General features: G+C 43.8%; 1 protein-coding gene across 7 annotated transcripts in view; it reads right to left on the bottom strand.

Annotated features, from left to right (window-relative positions):
- Nucleotides 1-13,029: 13,029 nt before the first annotated feature.
- ATP6V0A4 (ATPase H+ transporting V0 subunit a4) overlaps nucleotides 13,030-21,691 on the bottom strand; it is a 75,345-nt gene continuing 66,683 nt past the window's right edge. For all 7 annotated transcript variants that reach the window (XM_044246674.1, XM_044246670.1, XM_044246672.1 and 4 more), the window contains 3 exons: nucleotides 16,991-17,108; nucleotides 14,487-14,658; nucleotides 13,030-13,427 (listed from right to left, as the gene is read on the bottom strand). In XM_044246674.1, the coding sequence (XP_044102609.1) occupies nucleotides 13,334-13,427; nucleotides 14,487-14,658; nucleotides 16,991-17,108 (384 nt within the window). In that variant the 3' untranslated portion in view covers nucleotides 13,030-13,333. The remainder of the gene's footprint in view (nucleotides 13,428-14,486; nucleotides 14,659-16,990; nucleotides 17,109-21,691) is intronic.

The raw sequence follows: 21,691 nt of genomic DNA on the forward strand, positions 1-21,691 counted from the left end.
TCCCAATTCCTCACACGGCTTCCCTAATGGAAGTGGGAGAGGGAAGAAAAAAATATATAAAAGAGTGCTCATCTTCCTTTCATCTTCACAGAAAGTCTGTGAGGTCAGTATTCTAATTTATCACCATCTTACATATAAGGAACATGAGACATGGAGAGGTCAAATGGCCAATGAGACAATGCGGCCCCAGTGACTAGTAATCAACTCTTTGTCATGGGCCAGGTGAGTTCTGGACCACTTGGCCAATAGCATCCTCTATCTGGGAGTGAAGATGGCCTTTGCTACAGACAAATAATCACAGTAGCCAGTGTTTCATGTTCCTGTGGATCACGAGGTTTATAGTTTCTATGTAACATTTTCATTTCACCTGACAGAAACCCAGGAGCACTTCTTTTTATTGGCTCCCTTCCCCTTCATGCATTTAGCCTGAAGAAGGATTCTTAACTCAAGAAATTGAAAGCAAAATAAAATGAAGAAAGCTGAGTATCAACTTAGTGAAGAAGTTTTTTTCCAAATGACTTGAAGACATGGTCATTTAACTCTACACCCCTAGCGGGATGAATAGAAATCATAACCTATTCTCAGTAATTAGATTTTTAGTATTAATATTGGTATCATTATTTTGATGCTAGTATATACTGCATCATACTGGATAAAGCAAGTAGCAATTGTATTAATATGGTTAGGAATCAAGCTTTTGGATATAAGAGGAAAAAGATAAAAAAAATCAGAGAAGTTATATAAAAATCTTACAATCCTAACTTTGAATTGGAAATATCACTATGAATTCACTATGTACTTCATATATGCATATCCTAACATTATCCACTGGAAGAGTCTGGGAAAAAATGACTAATGAACACTCACAGAGCCCAGATTGTTTTCTTTCCTATTTCCCATTAAAAGAAACCCCAGTGCCTTAAATAAATGGCTAATTTTGGATCTGGGACAGGAAATGTGTAAATTGAGCCTGGAACATCTTGTCATACCAGATAGCAAAGGAAGATATCAAACACCTCTGGGGTTGCGACAAAAGATTACAAGATTCAACTTGAAAAGGCTCCCATCCATCAAAGATGGGGACCATGTAAGCATCAATAATAATGACTGTAAGAATTGAAACACATCAAAGATATCAAAACCCATTGTTCATAGCAACACTGAAATGAAAATCTCACTGATCATCTTTGGAGAATACTAAGAAACCAACTCTTTATTCTGAAAACTAGTAAATATCTTGTCTTTCTCACACAAATTCTTTGTACTTCAGGGTAACCAAACAGTTGGGAAAGAAAAAAAAAATTTTTTTTAATTTCAGCTAATACATGCAGGGAAAAAAAGGAAGAATGGAATTAAATTATCATGACTTCGCAACCTGATGAAATAATGGATCTAGGCAATGATTACCAATGGCTGATAAACTCCTAGGTGGAAGGCTGATGAAGAAATGGGTAAGAGCTGGGTAAGACTGATAATACCTGTAGGCATCGACAAATCTTATGCCACCAAAAGAGAGACCATCAGATGTCATGTGGTCCTGATGAGCAGCAATAAGAACGGGAGTATATATCACCTGTGATGCATTCTCTTGAGATTTAAGTTCAAGCAGAGTCTGGTCCTCTAGTCCTACCAATTTATACAGGAGATGACGAAGAAACTCATTAAACCGTACCATGTGGCTGCAATAAGAAAAAAACCACAATGTGGGAAGTTGTATAAGATAAATGACCCAACGTCTTCAATGAATAAATGGCAAGATGAAAAGAGGAAAAGGAACTTACAGTTGAAAGAAAAAGAGACCAATCAACCAAATAAATGAGTTGATCTTATTTGGATCCCCATTCAAATAAACCAACTGTAAAACAACAACAGCCAAGGAAATGAGATGAAAAAGAGATGAGAGGAAAGTCAGGGAAACGTAAACAAGTGCAGAAGTTTAATGATAGTAAGAGATTTCTGATGACATCAGTAGGTGTGACCATGATATGACTATAGCAGGAAAAAAACAATCCTTATATAGTAGAGATATATACTAAAATACTTAAGAGATGAAATGATGTCTGGGATTCGTTTTAAAATAATTCAGTGGGAGGGCGTCTGGATGCCTCAGTCAGTTGAGTGTCTGATTCTTGATTTTGGCTCAGGTCATGATCTCAGTGTTGTGGGTTGCAGCCCTGCAGCCCCGTCCCCCATGCTCAGTGGGGGGTCTCCTGAAGATTCTTTCTCTCCCCCTCCCTCTGCTTCTCCTTCCACCCCTCCTCAAATGGACAAATAATTTTTTTAAAACAAATCAATGGTAGTGTGGAATATGATGCATAAGAAATAGATGGGCATATATAGAATAAGGAATGGCCATATGTTGAAAATTATTGAGAATGATGGGTGCATTTGGGATTCACTTTACCATCTGCTTTTGAAGATGTGTAACATTTTTCAAAATTGGTAGTTCAAAAAGTGAGGTTCTGAGATTTTAAAATAACTTTTCCAATTTCAGACCACTAGTAAATAGCAGAATCAGAACTCAAACAGAGGCATTTTATTCCCAGAATACAGAGATAGCCACAAACCAGTCTGTAGCAGCATGTCAAGGTCATTAATGTTTGCTAAGGGCCAGCTCTGTATCTTGTATTGTGTGGGCTCCTGTGAAGACTTGGAAGGAACGTCTGACATGTTCTCTGCCCTAAGGAGTTTTTATTCTAGTTGGGGACACAAAAGATACACATCAAAACAACTCTTCTGTAATGCTGATATTATTTGTTTTCTTAGAACACTGTCATAGAGGCACAAATATTCCCAGATGAGAGATAGATCAATAATGCTCAGAAGTAAGTCCATGAAATCCTCCTTCCCAAGGGAGAACATGAAAAGTGCAAAAAGCTGTTATTTTCCCAGAGTGGAAAAAGTAAAAAATAATTGGCCTCTCAGCCCATCTGAGAGCCTGAAAATCACGACGACAGACTGCTCTAGAACCACCACTACCTTTCCAGACATTGTCCAAACACCCCTTGGAGAGGTGTTCTTTATCTGGTAACTTTTTAAATGAAATAATCAGCAGATTATTTTGATTATAAATTTATTTTTTATTATAAAAAGGACTTCTAGACACATTAAAAATTGGCTATGACAGGGGTGCCTGGGTGGCTCAATCAGTTAAGCATCTGACTCGATTTCTGCTCAGGTCCTGATCTCAGGGTCCTTGAGATCAAGCCCCGTATCAGTCTCCCTGTTCAATGGGGAGTCTGCTGGAGATTCTCTCTCTCCCTCTCCTTCTGCCCTTTTCCCCACATGTGCTCTTTCTCTCTAAAGTAAATAAATAAATCTTTTTAAAAATCTTGGCTATGACCATCCCATTTCGAGATAGGAAGATGAACTAGTAATGTATTTAACTTCATCAAAATTTGAAAACAATACCATTTGTGAGAATTAGATAATGGTGAGGATTGTACAACCTGAAATTATACTAAATTATACTAAGAGTCCCCAGATTACATTCTTTAAAAATGGTAAATTTCATTGCATGTAAATTACATCTTTTTTCCCCCCAAAAAAGTAGTAATGCAAATCACGGCAGCAAACTTAACAACCGAAAGTGAGTCTGGCCATTTAGAGTCTTAGAGAGTAAGACCATTTAGTTGGGTGGGAAAATAAGTTTTTCAATCCCAGTAAGTTCATTTTGAGTTCAGTTACAAATAAAATGCTTAACAATAAACTCAATCCTCTATCTTTAATCAATCCTACAGTCAAGTTTTACAACATCTCCTAGCAATCAAAACATGTTTACAATTTTAACAATCATCAAGCCTTACGTTTAGAAGAGTAATAAAACTACCTCCAGCAGTTCTCCATTTGGTAGTGAGTGGCAAAAACAAAAAAAACAAAAAACAAAAAAACAGGAAATGTACCATTTACTATTGAGCAGAGCAAGTTTTAGTTCTTGTGTTTTAACCTGAGTATGTAGTTCCAAGGGTCATAAATATCCTACATTCTCCCTTCTCTTATCAGCAAAGACAAGCAATACATCACAGAGGACCTGGCAGAAGGTGTTAGGTCCAAGATAATTACTTCACAGCTTTATTGAATGAAAGCTGATCCCAGTAAGGGAGACTCACATTTGTGAGTTCATATTTTTTTTTAGGTATTTTTAAGTAATCTCTACACCCAGTATGGGGCTCTCATTTACAACCCTGAGATCAAGAGTCACATGCTCTTCCTTTTGGTCATGACATTGGACATCAAAAAATAAATATAATCTTCACATATGACATTTGGCCCCAAGTGAGAGATACGGACATGGTCATTAAAAAAAGATGGCTTTTAGAATCAACATTTGAATAAAATACATAGACTTGATTGTGCTTTCAGAACTGACTGGAAATGTTGATTCCCTCAAGAATGAGTACAATCATCGATGCCAAACAAGAGCTGCGAGTCAGGAAGGATGGAGGGATGGGCAGGCATTCCACCTCAAGGACCTGCCTACGAACCAGAGCTATAAATATAACATTTATAACCACAAAAATATAAGAGAGTAACAAAAATAAGAGCAAAAAAAAAAGAACAAGAACAACCCAATAGCTTCTGTAAGATGAAAATCCATGCCCTAAAACTGACCATTTTGTCATTTACATAGATACGTGAAAATTCCATGACCGTGACCACCTACACGGCAAAAGAAATGAGAGTTTGGGATGTGGGCAAACCGGAATGAAAGAACACAGGCATATGTAAATGTACGCGCGAGAGGACGGTATGCATGTGGGTGCTACAGAGCCCCGTGGGAGCTGCTGAGGGCCGACCGCACACATCTCTTCCCACCTCTGTATTCAATAACATCACGTTGGTAATTTAAAACCAGCCGTGGTGGGAACAGTTACACCAGGGAAATCAGCAAACACTATACACATCAAGGTACCACCCCCCCCCAATTATTAAACACACCACACCCCAAAGCCCCTATTCTTCCTTCCTTACCAGTGACTCTTGACCTCGAGAAGCAGATTGTATGTGATGTGGAGAACAAAGGCAAAAAAGAAAAAAGTTAAATTTCCTTACAACTTATAGCTTATTGGCAAGTATTGGGATAGGCAGGATAGCCTTCCTCAAGGAATTCAATGGCTACAACGTTAATACTTTGCTAGAACGCCAGGTATTATGTAAGACTGATGAATCACGAAACTCTACCTCTGAAACTAATAGTACAATATATGTTAATTGCATTTAAATTTAAGAAATAAAATCTAAGTAAAATAAAATAGAAAAAACAACAAAATATCTAAAAAATCTAAAATCAAAACAACAAAATACTTTGCTAGAAGGAAAAATAGCTTGATATTCTCTGGACCTTCATGATCCCATGTCTTCTTTAACATATAAATATCCCTTTGGAGATTTCCTTTATCTCTACCTGCCCTCCACCCTCCACCCCACACCATGATATATATTAGCAAACATCCTCCAAGCCTATGGCCCACTGAGAATACATCTGAAGGGTCCCGTGACTAAGGTTTTACTGGACAGCAGTAAATGACCTTTTCCTAACAGCTAGTTTCTCAAGGTCGGTGAAATCTTGCTTCCAAATTCCTTAGAGACTTACACGGATCCCTAACCCCCTCCCAACTAGAAAGTACACAATCAGTCACTCCCCATAACTTCAGTGCAACTCTTTCGGGCAACGCCCGCCCCACCCCTGTCCTATCCCCCAGCTTTAATAAAAACCACCTTTTCTTGCACAGAAGACGTCTCCAGAATTCTTTCTTGGCCGTTCACTCCCGGACCCCAACATTTCTACATCAGTACGGAGTGACGTGGGCAGCTTGAAAATTTTTTCCAGGTGATCCTGATACACTGAGCCCGACCTATCCCCACCTGAAAACCATTATTCCATGCCTTCCGAAGAGTCTGTGCCGTTTGGCAACGTAGCAAAAGCTTTAGAAACTGGTTTCATCTGCACTGGTAATCCCGGCTCTAACAGTTCATCCCAAGGACGTACCTCAAATGTGGAAAATGCTCTCTATATGAAGAAAAAAAAATTTTTTTTAAGTTTATTCAAGTCTATTTTAACAATTAACAAATTGGAAACAGCCTAAGTGTAAAGAGGGAATGGTTATATAAACTGATAATACATCCAGCATTTATAATTATATTTACGTAGTGTTTTTAATAACATGACAAACACTCGCTATTGTTTTTTTTTTAATGCTTGTAAAATATTGAGAGAATGGCAAAGAGGATATAAGGACCTAAAATCATCATCTTTTGTCTAAGTCGTGAATAATAGATTGATACTATTTTAAGTTGATAAACTAAGAAATAAAATACAACTATGTTGTTTTAACTATAAAGATAATTACCAGAAAAACTAAAAAATAAAAAAAATTTCAAAGAAATGTCTCTGGGGATGAGGAAATCAAGTCAGAAGTTTGTTTATTTCTGTTATAAACTCATCTGGCAACTTGACTCACTGCCACAGGCCCTGAGTGCTTCAATCTAAAAATTATAAAATTCAATAAAGGTAAACAGGCTATCTACAACGTATGTGTTTAACAAAGGCTCGTGTAGGTCAGGAAGGAAATAATGGAGAGGGCAAGACGTGAGGGATGAACACAGAATACATCCAGTGGCTGATAAATGAAATTATGTGCAACCTAACTCGTCACCATGCCTTCAAATTAAAGAGTTAGCACTTTCCCTTACCAGATTCACAAAGATCTCGAAGACTGATTACACCCTGTGAAGGGAAATGAGCACTAGAGTCATCGCTGGGAGTGTATGTTGCTACATTTCCAGAAGGCAATTAGGCAGAGATGAAAGAATATTGACTTAGCAATTTCACTCCCAGGATTCATCCTAACCGGGTAGTCTAAAGGCAGACAAAGATACATACAAGGAAGGGCACCACTCAGTTGTTTCAACAACAGAAGAACTGGATACAACCAATGCCCACCAGTAGAGAAATGGCTAATCAGAACACCACTTAAAACCACTCAGGGAGGGGTGCCCGCATGGCTCAGTGGGTTAAGGCCTCTGCCTTCGGCTCAGGTCATGATCTCAGGGTCCTGGAATCAAGCCCTGCATCTGGCTCTCTGCTCAGTGGGGAGACTGCTCCCCCCCCACCGCCTCTGCCTGCCTCTCTGTCTACTTGTGATCTCTGTCTGTCAAATAAATAAATAAAATCTTTAAAAATACAAAACACTCAGGGAAAGCCTATTTAGTGTTGAGAAGCACGTTCCAAGAGGTGTTATACATAATGCATGCGTATCCACAACGTATAGGTATGTGTATACTGATCCCAATTTATAAAATTTCATTTAAATATGTATCTACATGGAGATTTCAGAAACCGTGTTTTGTCTTTCAGCACATATTTGTGGAGCACTTCTATGTATCAGTCAACAGCATATAATGAAAGTGTCCCTGGTCCTGAAGAACCTCCAGTCTAATGGGGAGCAAAGGTAAGGGGTCAGTGGGGAGCGGCGTGGTCGCAGGGTAAGTGGAGGTCGCTCTGGTGCACGAGGTAGGGCCTCTGCTCCATCGAGTGCTGAGACCGGGGGAGGCTTCTGTAGGCAATTCTGAGTGCAGCCCCGAAGAATGAGCAGGAGCTGGCCGGGTTGGAGGGTGGGGTGTGAACAAGGGAGAAGACAGTGAGGAGAATGTAAGTTCTTTCCATTCTTTCTTCTTAAAGCTTATCTCATTGTTTGGATGTTTAAAAAGGCGAGTTCTCTTACCATAAAAATTCTTTTTGGAAAAGCAAACCAATGGAGAGTTGACATGTTGCTCACGGTGCTGACCAGGCCACGGTCCTAAGCAGGCCTGAGCCACATGCTCCCCACTGTCCTCCATCACCACCCGTGACCTGTTGGGTCAGCGGTAGGTGCTTCACCCAGACACAGTCAAATCACTGGCTGGCTGGGAGTCCACAAGCTGGCCGGCACAGGAGGCCCTGCTCGATCACAACAGTTGTTGCACAACATTGTAAATTACACAACTAAATGCCACAAGGAGCACCGACGTGGCTCAGTGGCTTGAGCGTCTGACTCTTGATTTCAGCCCAGGTCATGATTTTAGGGTCATGGGATTCAGCCCTATGTGGGGATCCGCAGTCAGCAGGGAGTCGTCTGAAAATTCTCCCTCTCCCTCTGCCCCTCCCTGTGCTGGCACACACTCACTCTCTTTCTCTTTCTAAAATAATAAGTGAATCTTTAAAAAATGCCACTGAATTTTTCCACTTTAAAATTGGTATAATGATAAGTTTTAGGTTATCGGTATTTTACCTCAAATAAATGTTGCTGGTACATATTAACCAGAAATTACAAGAAAAATATTAGCTTCCAATAGATGGAGGGGCAGATTATATGAACAAGCAATTCACAAGAGACTATATAAGTTGTAAGCAAAACTGGAAAATTGTTCATCTACTGTAATAACTAACAAAATTAGAGTCACAAAAAAATCCTTAGGTATCATTTTATACCTACTAAATTAACAAGCATAACAAAGAGGAAAGGACAGAGGGAGGAAGAAGGGAAGAGGGACTAGAGGTGGCAAGGGGGAAAAGGAGGGAGGCAGGGAGGGAGAAAAAAGAGGAAAGTCAGCAGACAGGAGACTGAGATTGAATGGATTCTATGTCTTCTATCTCTGTTCTTTCTTTGAAAGTAGAACTAATCCCTCGCTAGCTGTGGCTGAAGAAGCTTGCTGCCTTCCCAGTCAAGTCCTCCTTTGTACTTTGCTGAAGAGCCTGGTCACCCAGAGGCAGGTGGAGGCTGGGGGTGGGGGAGGGGCGGTGCATCTGAGAAAGCCCTTTTGCTCCTCCCCCTTTCCTCCTGCACCGTGGCAGGCATCTCAGGTCATGATGCAAAGAGGGACACTTTGGGCCACGTCTGGCAGGGTGGAAGCTAGCAAGACCCTGGAACTTCTCCTACAGCTGTAGACTACTTACCTCCAGACATCTACGTGGGAAAACGATTAAGCTCTCTGTTTAAGACGCTGTTGTTTCTGTTTTCTGTTCCTTGAAATTGTGTGCAATTTTTTTATTGTAGGCTAGTCAAGTGTAGCAGTGTGAGAGAAGGAACAAAGAACTCCGTAATTGGCTGTGATCAATGAATTGTAAACACCAGTGCACACATACCAGCCGACTGTGTGTAATCTTAACTGATAAGCTTCCTTCTTCACTATGTTACGAGAATTCAATGGGACAATGTTTGCATGAGGGCACAGTGCCCTTGCAACATAAACACCCGTGGGAGTACTGTTCCTCATCTCTGAATAAAAGTATCAACTAAATGTCTAATATTTCAGGGGCGCCTGGGTGGCTCAGTGGGTTAAATGTCTAATATTTCACCATAATCACAAATCAAATACACACAGGGGAAGTTTGTAAGTATTTTCAGTTATCAAACATGTATCTCTCCAAAAACATTTATTACTGATATTCTGCTAACATTAGAACACACTGGGCTCAAATAAAAATTACCTAAATGCAAAAAAGAAAAAAGTTACTTGTTTTCTGAAATAGACTGACCTTATTTCAAGGGTAAACCTAAGTGGTATTAGGAAGCCATCAGATGTGCTGCATGCCTACTGGAAAATAAGATCTCAAAACTTCTCCTGCCACTTGTATGACACTGATACCATCCAAATGAGTCATCTCATCTTACTTATGAAAGGCACAACAAAATGGATGACTTTTACCAAAAATGATCTGTTGTTCTACATTACTTTTTTAAAAGTAGACTCCACATCCAGAATAGAGCCCGACATGGGGTTCAAACGCACGACCCTGAGATCAAGACTGAGTTGAGATCAAGAGTTTGGTGCTTAATGGGTGGAGCCACCAGGAGCCCTGTTCTACACTACCTTAAATGGTAAACTCAGTATATTTTACAGGGGAAAAAAAAAACCTTTCCGAATTCCAGTTTGGAACAGCCTCGTGGGCATAGGGATGAAGAAACTATGGAAGAAAGGGGCATCAGTGATGTGTGCCACACTCAAACTCCACTCAGAGAAGCAAGCCTCGCCCTCACCCAGCCACTGAAAAGTATTGATGCTCTCCACTGGTAACACTGACCTTTCTAACGTCCTGCCCCTGAAAACGGTCAAGGCCCAGGTGGGTTCGCAATGTCAGGGCTTGTTGCCAAGGGATGGAAGAAACGCATGTACAAATTACCTGCAGCAGAGAAAGTTCCCGTTCCTGCCCTGTTCGGTTATTATAGGGTCTTCAAATAATAGGATGTCTTCGGTGGGGTGTGTAGGGTGCGGGGCTGCAGACCTGTTGATAGGAGACTATCAGGATTTGGGCATTCACAGCTGTGCATTACAAATGAGCTTATATCCAAGTCATTAGGGAGACTCTCAAGTATTAACGCCAGTTAATACACAGGGGAGTATTCTCTTAGTATTTTCTAGAATTTCAGCCAAACGTTTCATAAAGAAAAAGTTTTCATAAAAAAGAAGATGGGGGTACCTGTGTGGCTCAATCAGTTAAGTGTCCAGTTCTTGGTTTCAGCTCAGCAGGCGATCTCCAAGTCATGGGATCGAGCCCCACGTGAGGCTCTGTGCTCAGCGTGGAATCTGCTGCAGATTCTCTCTTGCACTCACTGTCTCTCTCTCTCTCAAATAAGTAAATAAATAAAATCTTAAAAAAAAAAAAAAAAACCAGAAACAAATAAGCAAAAAGGAGGACAAAATGTTCCACAGAAATAGGTATGAGGAACACTGCAGATAGAGCCTGTAACCTGAACTCTAGAAGGGAGTGTTGGAGAAGCTGAGATGGCATCTTCTGCCGTCTCTGTAAACCATCCTAAATCCCATTTAACTCAAGAAGAGGATGGATGGATGGTGGATGGATCATTAGTCAGACCAACTCAAAAAAAGAAGGAATAACATGGGGAAGAATGTTGCCCACCTCTCACATTCAGTTCCTCAAAAACTACAATGGGAAAGCAACCCATGACCTAGCTTCAAAGAATCTATAAGAACTGAGCTGCCACTGGGAGTCTACTCTGAAACTCAAAAGGCTCACCTGGCTCTCAAGCTTTATTAAAACAGATGGTAAAGCACCGATGGGCTTTTCATTCTACTGCATTTTGCTATACTCAATTTTTTAGCTGAAAATAACTGAGCCATGGTAGAGCTTTTTAAAAACCGATCATGCTTGTGTGCATGTATGATGCAATTTGTTTTGCAATATCATCAATAAGAGGAGCGAACTGTTCATAGTCCATGAGCCTTCAGCCAAGTTCCAATGGTCCAAACCCTGTCCCCATCCCGGCCACCTCCACTTGAAAGCAGAAGTAAATCCAGATCCACGTTGCCCATCGGAGTTTCTTACCTCTGTATATCCCTTGGAAAGCTTTCTAGTTTCAGGCTCCTTTGTTCACACAGCAGTTAGACCACTGGCGGCCCCTGGAGGAGCTTCTGGACTAACCTGCTCAAGAAGCCAGGCCCCCAGGTCTTCTCCTCCCTCTTTGGCTCAGTTCTGCCAACTGAATTCCTTAAAGAGCAACCTTGTCTCCTGAGCATGTGAGTGACAACCCGGTCACACCCCCTTTCCTGTAGCCCTTCACCCCATCCCTTTTTAAAGGGGAAATTACATTTCTCATGAGACGGAAGGAGCTGTCAAACCTTGGAGAAAACTAACAGTTCTCATGAAGGCCATGGAGACTTCTGGAAGATCTGGGGTCTAGGCAAGGGGCAGAAGGAAGCTTTGCCCTTTGAAACCTTTTCTTCAAGCCATCATTGCTTAGAATTAAAGGGCAGAAGGCTGGTGATCTATCTAAGCATAGCATATTTCTAGATAGTTGATGAGAAGTGCACGGTGAGCTGAGAACCTTGAAACTGCCCAGCGACCTTGGCTTCTGCAGACTTACAATGAACATTTTCATGCTGCTTTTGTCTGTTCTTCCTTTTAGGTGATGTCATTGGCTGAGTACCCGGTCCAGGCCCGTGCTTGACACCAGTCTTCCACAACCCAGAGAGGTGGAGATCCCCCCACTTCCTGCCCGAGGACACACATGACAGTGTCAGAGTTGGAACTCAAAGATGTCAACTCTCATTCTTAGGCTCATCTTGCTTTAATCTCGGAATATTTGTGGAGCAGCCTGTTGTGCTTTAAGTTGTGCTAGACAATTCATGACATTAACATAGAAGGGGACATGGACGCTTCCTTGGGTATGAACGATGACACTTCCGTGAGCACCAGCCAACCCCACTACATAGAGGGACAGGAAAAATAGAGATCAGTCCAAAAGGTAAACTTGGATTTGCTCAGATCTTCTGGAATCTTAAGAACTAGATATTACATAGAAAGTGCCCTGTGGGGTGCCTGGCTGGCTCAGTCATAAGAGCATGTGACTCTGGATCTCAGGGCTGTGAGTTTGATCCCCATGTTGAGGGCAGAGTTTACGTTAAAAAAAAAAAAAAAGGATCAATAATTTTTTTGGAAGTGCCTTGTAAACTGTAAAGTGCTATACCAATGTTAACAATACTTAACTCTACTGCTATATTGACCATAAAGACTATGATTAACCTGAGTAGTGGTCACTCAGGCTGAATAGTTGATGACACACGTTATTACTCTGCCCCTGGCTCTCAGGAATCTGCCAACCCAGGAGCCTTAGAAATGACTTCAGGGTCCACAGACCAGAGAGTAAGCCTATCTGGTGGTGTTCTTTCTGGCAAGCTGTTTTCCAGAACTTTCTCAAGCCTTCAGATCTCTTCCTCCAGTTTGTCTTGTGGTCACCCTTCATTCCATAGGATGTCACAATGCAGACAGCCTCATGGCCCACGTCCAGAGAGAGAACATTACCCTTTCTTTCCCACCTGTGGGGAAGATTCATGAGAAAGTTCCTAATCTTATAAAGCTTAGCCCCAGGCAAAGAGAAAAGGTATCTGAGGAACCAGGAAATGAAAGACTAAACTAAACGTAATCCTTTGGAATTAGTTTGTGTACTTCCATTGCTTAGCTGTGGCCTGTAATTATCAGTACTAAATTATGTGGGATACTGTTACACAAAGACACCTTGGAGAACAAGGGAATGGCCCAGCAGTTTATTTCCTTATGAATCATACTTACAAAATTGCAAGAAAACATCAGTGGAGCCCTCCCAGTTTTAGGATTTGACAATTACCACCCAACATGAGATCGGCTCCTCTATGACATGGTGAAATCATATTAGATCCCGGGGCTTGGAAGTAAAATGATCATGGCTTCCCGCCTCCAGCGAGCCCAGAACAATCATCCCATTGGCCTGCTGGGCCAGGCCAGCAGCGAAGACAAGTTGAACTTCTCTCCCAGCAGCAGAGAAGCCAGAGGCCACGGCCGCCCGCGGACCTGGAGCTACTCCTCGGTGGAACCATCCAGGATGCATTTAAAGGAGAAAGGAGAAAACTTGTAACCAGCCCCGACGTAGAACTTGTTCTGGAACTCCACCCTGCGTGGGGGGTGGGGCACAAGAAAAAGTGAGATTAAACACATAAGCTAGAGGCCAGCAGCCAAAGGGAAGAACAACCAGAACCTTGACTTTAACACTCTTATGGCTTCTATCACAGACATCACATGTCATCCTTTATGCCTGATGACGTCACAGAGTTCATTTCCTCCATGACAAGAGGAGAGATGACGTTATAACCTGTGGGAGAGGCTTTGATTCTGTTCTCTCAGTACATGTAGTGTCAACACCTTTCTTTATCAACAGCGGGCACAGAGGGGGCGAGAAAGCATCCGTGAAAGCTGAAGACGGCCTGTGGGATGGACAGGCACGCACATGCACTCGAGATTCTTGGCAAAGATTTCACTTGAAAGAAAAATGGAAACTTCAACAAATGTTTTCATGTTTGTAAACCTAGTGATGCCTGAAAGTCTGCAGACACATCTGTGAATGTCAAGGGCATCCTGCGAGCACCTTCCTTCTTCCGGGTACCCTCCATCTGTCTGCACTTTGTAGAGGTCAAGAGCCTATGCCTTGGTGTAATTCCTGCCCTCAGCACCATGGGCCAAATGCCTCCCGTGAGCTCAGCGTGCCTCTAAGAGCCTCTCTCAGATCTGTCATCTTACCAGCTGCTGGAAGGGTCCCTTACCTTGAAGCCAGTTGCAATACAACAAACGAACATTTAAGAGAGAACGAGTAAATGGGAACTAACATTTATTATAAGGCAGCCATTATATACAGATACACACATGCACTCACACGTACACACACATATACACATGTGCACACACCTATGTGCACACACACATGCAGTGCATACATACACATGCACACCTGTGCACACATATACACATGTGCGATGCACACTCGTGTGGGTACACACATGCACATACTTACAAATGTGTGTATTGCAGGGGGAAACACACAAATACACACACATTGTCATGTAATATTATACCAGCAGGTGACTGAATGAGGTCAGGATCTGAGGCCAGCTGGCGGGTCCTGGACCCCAACCCCTCTCTAGTACCTGTGGAGTCCCTGTGGGGCAGCCGTGCTCACCAGTGCAGTCGCAGGGCATGCAAGAATGCAGAGAGGCCCTCCATGATCAGAAGGATGGCGACCGTCAGCACGGCAAATACGGCGAAAATGATGAAGACCCCAATGAGTCCTCCCCAGCCTCGCAGGCGAAGGCCAATGTTCATCACCATGGTCCAGAGCACCTCAGACAGTTCTAGAAAAGCGAGAGAAAGAGTCTCAGCCACAGGATTATCTTTCCATACTCTTTTCCTGGGTCTGCGCACCCTAGAATCCCGAATCTTGGGTCTTGGGTGGAAAACAGGCACGTGTGCCCTAGGGCACCTGGACGAGTCGGTCTATGGCAGCTTTGCTCACAATGGAGCAAACTATAGCTCCCAGAAGCAACATGAATAAATGCCAGTAACATCACGTTATGCCACAGAAGAAAAACATAAAAGAATTCATACAATATGATTTGATATGGACTGAATGTTTGTGCCTTCCCCCCAACAAATTCATATGTTGAAGTCCTACCTACCTAAGTGATGGTACTTGGAGAAGGGATCTTTAGGAGGTCATTAGGGTTTGATGAGGTCATAAGGGTGGAGTCCTCAGATTGGGATTAGTGCTCTTATAAGAAGAGATAGCAGAGAGCTATCATTACATTATTGGTTTGAGACTTGAGTGTACCCAGCAGAAAGGTCACAGGGGCATGGCTCAGAGAGATCAAGGCCTATCCCTTGCACCTGGCCACCAGGACATCATGAGAAGAAAGACACGTGGGAGCACAAGGAGGAGTCCCTGTTTCTGTACTGTGCCCCCTTCCTGCCCCCAAGCTCTGGCTTTCAGCTGGAGTAACACCTGACTTTTCCTGACTTTTGAAGCATGTGTCCAAATACAGCCTCTTTCAACTTAGGTCTCAACCTGGCACCAATGTACACAGATGTGCTCTAGTAGATCGCCACTGTTTCAAGCTATTGAGATCTGGGGATTGTTGTTACTGCAGCACATTCTAGCCTAGCCTGACTAACAGAGCAGGCAAACTACCAGAACCATACAGAAAAGCCAAGGCATGCACAGGTTAAGCTGCAGCCTGAGTTACTGAGCTAAAAGTAGTATATGAGAAACTAGAACAGAATCAGTATTTGTTGCCACTCTACTGAACTACCTCTTCAAGCAAGTTCGTTAGCATGAAGCAGAAGGCACCCATGGGAACTAGACGTCTCAGGAAATTCCAGAAAGACCCAATGGGTGGACCATGCCAGGCAGCTGTGAACCATATGGTTTTTGGGAAGTCAAATTATATCATCAGTGGGCATGGACTGGCCAGAGGAGACCCTCCTGTCCTATCTAGTTGTGACCTGAGTCTTCCAAACCACATCTGAGATGGGACCTAAAGACTGACATTAATGCTGCTGATCACACAAGCTCAGAGATCCACTTTGGGTCCCTGGACAACCGCTTCGCATGGGTACATGTCAGTGCACAAGTACACACATGCGGGGCTCGGGGTGTCTGGGTGTAGATGCTTACAGGCCGCGTGTATGCATCCAAGGCCCTGTTTGCCTGCAGAAGTGTGTATGTGTGTATGTGTGGGAGATGATGCAAAATGAACATGGCCAGAGCAGTGAAGACTAATGATAAGCACTTGCATTTCTGCTATAAATTAACAAGCAGGCTCACTTTCATTGCTTTGGCTTCTATCCTGCAAGGACACACTTTGGCTTTGTTTCTTGGTTCCAGGGATAAAAGATGGGGATGTTGCTTTCCAAGAGCTCACAGTCTAGTAGGGAGACGGGCTGATTACAACAGAATTGTAATCACTGCTAGGACAGGGCACTCCCAGAACTCAGGGAAAGGGCACCTTCCAGACTGGGGACCAGGGAGGAAGATTTCCAAGGGTGGTGATGCCATCTGAGTGAGTTCTGAAGGAAGAATTAGAATTAGATAGGCGAGGAGAAAGTTCAAGAAGAGAGGAATAGGGGTGACTGGGTAGCTCAGTTGGTTAAGCATCTGACACTTGATCTGAGCTCAGATCTTGATTTCAGTCAGGGTCATGAATTCAAGCCCCACACTGGGCTCCATGCTAGGCATGCAGCCTACTTAAAAAAGAGAGAGAGAAAGAGGAATATTTCAAGCAAGTGGGCTGCAGGGCAAACACACAGAAGGGTCCAGAGAACATGGTAGCTTCAGGAGCCTCAGTGCAGATCCTTATGGCCCTGTCTCCTTAGAAGAGGAAACTTCTAGAGCTTCTAGAAGGAGCCTAACCCTGCTGATTCCTTGGTTCTAGGATTCCAGAACTGTAAGATAGTAAATTTGTATTGTTTAAAGCTGCTAAGTTCGTGCTAATTCGTGACAGCAGCAACAGAAAACCGATATAGAGGTTAACCACTCTAAAAATATAAAGTCAGGCCTACAGAAGACAAGTCACATCTTCCTAAGAAAGAAGAACCAGAAATAACCCAGGAAGGCACTTCTGCCAACAAGTACTTTGATTCTGTTTCCCAGGGGAGATCTGACCGTGACCGTGAGGTCTGCTCACTCACGTGCATGAGCCAGGCTGAGGGCCCAGAGCCGGAGGTACGAGGCTGTGTTTGAAATGCAGCCCAGGCAATATTCGATCGTGTGGATGGCTTGATGCACAAAGATGTCTCCGAAATTGAACTGAAAGAGAGAGTTCTTTATTCTACTTTCATTAAGAATTCCCTCCGTGAAAGCTTTCATTAACAGTGCACGGGTGAATAAAACATGGGCTCCACCGTATATCGCATCCAGCTGAACTAGGGGAAAACAAATATTAATATATTTGGAGGAAGAGAATTAACAGCACAAAAACGGAGATATAGTACGTGTGCAGTAACGTCTCCCAGAAATAGCTGAAAAAAGTCCAGAGAGGAAGAGAGAACGGTTGCTAAGGCATCACGGGAGGTAGATGGCAGCTGAAGGAGGGGGAGGCATCCAGAAGGAGAGATGAGAAGAACCATTCCTGCTGAGGGAAACGAGTCCTGGTAAGGAAAAGGCAGGTGGCTGGGAACACTGGGAAGGCAAGTTCTGGGGGAAAACAATTTGGCTGCAAGTGGGAGCTTGTTTGGTGAGGAGTAGAAAGGAGAGGAAAGCTCCAGGAAACGGCAGAGTTGAGAAAATAACCTGGAGCCCATGAGGAGCCATAAAAAAACATCTGAGTAGAAAGTGGCCAGGGGAGAGGGCGGGAATAAAGAAGCACAGGGGGTGGGGCTGGGGGATTAATCTGGTGACAAAATGGACCAGCAAGGGCAAGGCCGAGAAGCAAAAGAGCCTCTTTGTTGATTAGCTCGCTAATCCAGGGATGGGGAGGAAGAAACAGCACACAGATGGCGATAACTTGTTGTTGGCTTCATGCTCTCTGAGGCTGTGGGGGCACCATCCCAGCCCTTGAGTGGCTCACAGTCTAGTGGCGACAATGTATGTGAAAAGTGCAATAGCCAAGAATCAGCAGGACAGTGGGGACACAGAAGGGCCTTTCACCCGGGACGGGCTGGGACCATCCAGCGTTCCGAGGCTCTTGAGTTTGAGGAGCTGAAAGAATGGCCCTGACAGAAATGGAAAATGGGGGGAGATTAGTTGGTATTTTCAGATGCGTGGCATTTCAGGCGACAGCTGGCCATACAAGTAGAATCTTCCAGCACACAGTAGTCGAGGCAGGACAGGCTCCGAAGAAAAGTCTGGGCTAGAAATGGATACCGAGGAGGTCACCGGTGGGAGGAGGGACAGTGGGAGGTAAGTCAGCTGAAGAGATACACAAGGCAAAGAGCACGGAGAGAAGAGCTCCTAGCTTGGAACACATCGTCACTGGGAGTTGAGGAAGAATGAAACTGATGATGCAGAGACAAGGTCCGCGAGGAGTCTCCGAAAGGAGACCAGGAGTCGTCACAGGGCTGTGGTCAAGGTCGGAGAGATACCGGGAAGGAATGGGGGCTGTGGTCACCTGGGTCAGGAGCTAGGGAGAGAAGACAGGAATCAACGTCTCTGATTCAGCCACGAGAACAGCTGGGAGGAAGCGAAGGGCAGGAACGGACAGAGAGGGAGACCCCAGAGAGACAGAGAGTCAGGGTAGAGGAGTGATGTGTAGGGAAGCATTAACCCCACCCCAAGAGAGGGCTGGCTTTGTCCGGGCTCCTGGGAGGCAGGCACTGAACTCCTAACATCTTCCATGTGAAAGAATTTTCTTCATTATTCATGGTGAGCCCGTGGGAACACATCTGATCGTTTCTGTGGTTGGAAGGTTGAGACATGGAGCGATGTGTTTCCGGTCCATGTCCATGGGGGTGGGAGGGGGCTGCTGGAGACCGAGTACAACCACTGGGCTGCAGGCCCACGGAATGAAACTCCAATCAAACTTTGGACACTGGAGCTCAGGTGGGCTTCCCGGGCTGGCAGTGCTGTGCACCTGTTGCCACATGTCGATGCTGGGAGAGGAAGGCCTCCCTAAGGACACAGAATTCTGGAATTTGGGATCTTCCCAGTGTGGGATTCTGCCTATCTGCCTCTTCCCCTTCTGACTTCTATCTTTGTGCTGCAGTAAAACTCCAGTTGTTAGGCTCACACTTCACTGAGTTCTCCAAGCTGTTCTACAAATTATCGGCCCTGAGAGAATGTGAGGGGCCCTGAGTTTGTAACTGACTGGTCTGAAGACCAGTGGTCCTGGAGATCCCCAAACCTGTGGCTAGTGTCGGGAGTCTTGGGAGAACTTGGCAGTCTGGAGAACTGTGACCTTAACCCTGAGTTTGGTCAACACCTGGTGTGGAGAGAGGTCAGAGAGGACTTTGAGGGGACAATGTCCTCAAGCCCGTGTTGGCTTTGCCATGGAGACCACCCCCCGTGACTGCACGTGGGGGAAGGAACCTACAGATGGTGCCTGAAGTCGCCCAAACAAAGACAGCTCGTTCACTGCAGAAGCAGGAGGGGAACCCTGACCGGGCAGATCCTGAGGGCAGGAGAAAGAGGGGAGTACTGGACACACTGGGACGGGATGAGTCAGACGATGTGTGGTCTGGATTCTAGAACATCCCAGCATGTCTTACAGACCTAGTAATATTAATAACCCCTAATATGGGTTACTCTCTGTACCTGGAATCTTGTTGGAAACATTTGATCCAGATGCTTCATTAATTCTAATTGACCACCCATTAGTTTAAATGAGTATTATTATTATTATTAATCATTAACACCACAAAGGGAGCTCCCTCTAGCCTCCCTCAGGCTTCACTGTGGCCCTGTCCCCATCCCAGGATTAGAACAGAACTCCTGTTACTAACCGGCATTCTTCAAAGAGCTGGAGCAAATAATCCTAAAATTTGTATGGAATCAGAAGAGACCCCGAATCGCTAAGGAAATGTTGAAAAACAAAAATAAAGCTGGCGGCATCACCTTACCTGATTTCAAGCTTTATTACAAAGCTGTGATCACCAAGACAGCATGGTACTGGCATAAAAACAGACACATAGACCAGTGGAACAGAGTAGAGAGCCCAGATATGGACCCTCAACTCTATGGTCAATTAATCTTTGACAAAACAGGAAAAAATATACAGTGGAAAAAAGACAGTCTCTTCAATAAATGGTGCTGGGAAAACTGGACAGCTATATGTAGAAGAATGAAACTCGACCATTCTCTTACACCGTACACAAAGATCAACTCAAAATGGATAAAAGACCTCAACGTGAGACAGGAATCCATCAGAATCCTAGAGGAGAACATAGGCAGTAATCTCTTTGATGTCAGCCACAGCAACTTCTTTCAAGATACGTCTCCAAAGGCAAAGGAAACAAAAGCGAAAATAAACTTCTGGGACTTCATCAAAATCAAAAGCTTCTGCACAGCAAAGGAAACAGTCAAAAAAACAAAGAGGCAACCCACGGAATGGGAGAAGATATTTGCAAATGACAGTACAGACAAAAGGTTGATATCCAGGATCTATAATTCTCAAACTCAACCCAAACGAAACAGACAAACACATCAAAAAATGGGCAGAAGATATGGACAGACACTTCTCCAATCAAGAAATACAAATGGCTATCAGACACATGAAAAAATGCTCATCATCATTAGCCCTCAGGGAGATTCAAATTAAAACATTGAGATATCAACTTACACCAGTTAGAATGGCCAAAATTAACAAAACAGGAAACAACATGTGTTAGAGAGGATGTGGAGAAAGGGGAACCCTCTTACACTGTTGGTGGGAATGCAAGTTGGTGCAGCCTCTTTGGAGAACAGTGTGGAGATTCCTCAAGAAATTAAAAATAGAGCTTCCCTATGACCCTGCAATTGCACTCCTGGGTATTTACCCCAAAGGCACAGATGTCGTGAAAAGAAGGGCCATCTGTACCCCAATGTTTATAGCGGCAATGGCCACAGTCGCCAAACTATGGAAAGAACCAAGATGCCCTTCAACGGATGAATGGATAAGGAAGATGTGGTCCATATACACTATGGAGTATTACACCTCCATCAGAAAGGATGAATACCCAACTTTTGTAGCAACATGGACGGGACTGGAAGAGATTATGCTGAGTGAAATAAGTCAAGCAGAGAGAGTCAATTATCATATGGTTTCACTTATTTGTGGAGCATAACAAATAGCATGGAGGACAAAGGGCGTTAGAGAGGAGTAGGGAATTTGGGTAAATTGGAAGGGGAGGTGAACCATGAGAGACTATGGACTCTGAAAAACAATCTGAGGGGTTTGAAGTGGTGGGGGGGTGGGAGGTTGGGGTACCAGGTGGTGGGTATTACAGAGGGCACGGCTTGCATGGAGCACTGGGTGTGGTGAAAAAATAATGAATAATGTTTTTCTGAAAATAAATAAATTGAAAAAAAAAAAAACACCCACTTGAGGCTTACTGGGTGCTTCAGGGTTGGGATAAAAACAGCCTCCTGCTTCATCGGGGAAAATGTGGCACATTCCTGAGGGGGAGTGGCTGTCCTTGAACAGAAACGGGCAGGGAGGGAGGGGGAATGAAACAATTCCTGAATTCACAGGCAGGCAGATGATGTTACAAAGATAGGTCAGCAAAGTCCCAGCAGAGCCAGGGTGGGGACAGGAGAACAAAGAGGGGATGGTGGCAGGGCATGCTCGTGTCCAGGAGGCGGGCTGGGAAGAAATAACCCGCCTTTGACTTCAACAATAGGGCCAGATTTGGGCTCAGATCTCATGGGTTGAGGGGCGCTGATTGGACGGCTCATAATAAAGGTAGCTGCCTGCCAGG

The sequence above is a fragment of the Neovison vison genome, chromosome 4 (assembly GCF_020171115.1).
Source record: "Neovison vison isolate M4711 chromosome 4, ASM_NN_V1, whole genome shotgun sequence".
Lineage (NCBI taxonomy): Eukaryota > Metazoa > Chordata > Mammalia > Carnivora > Mustelidae > Neogale > Neogale vison.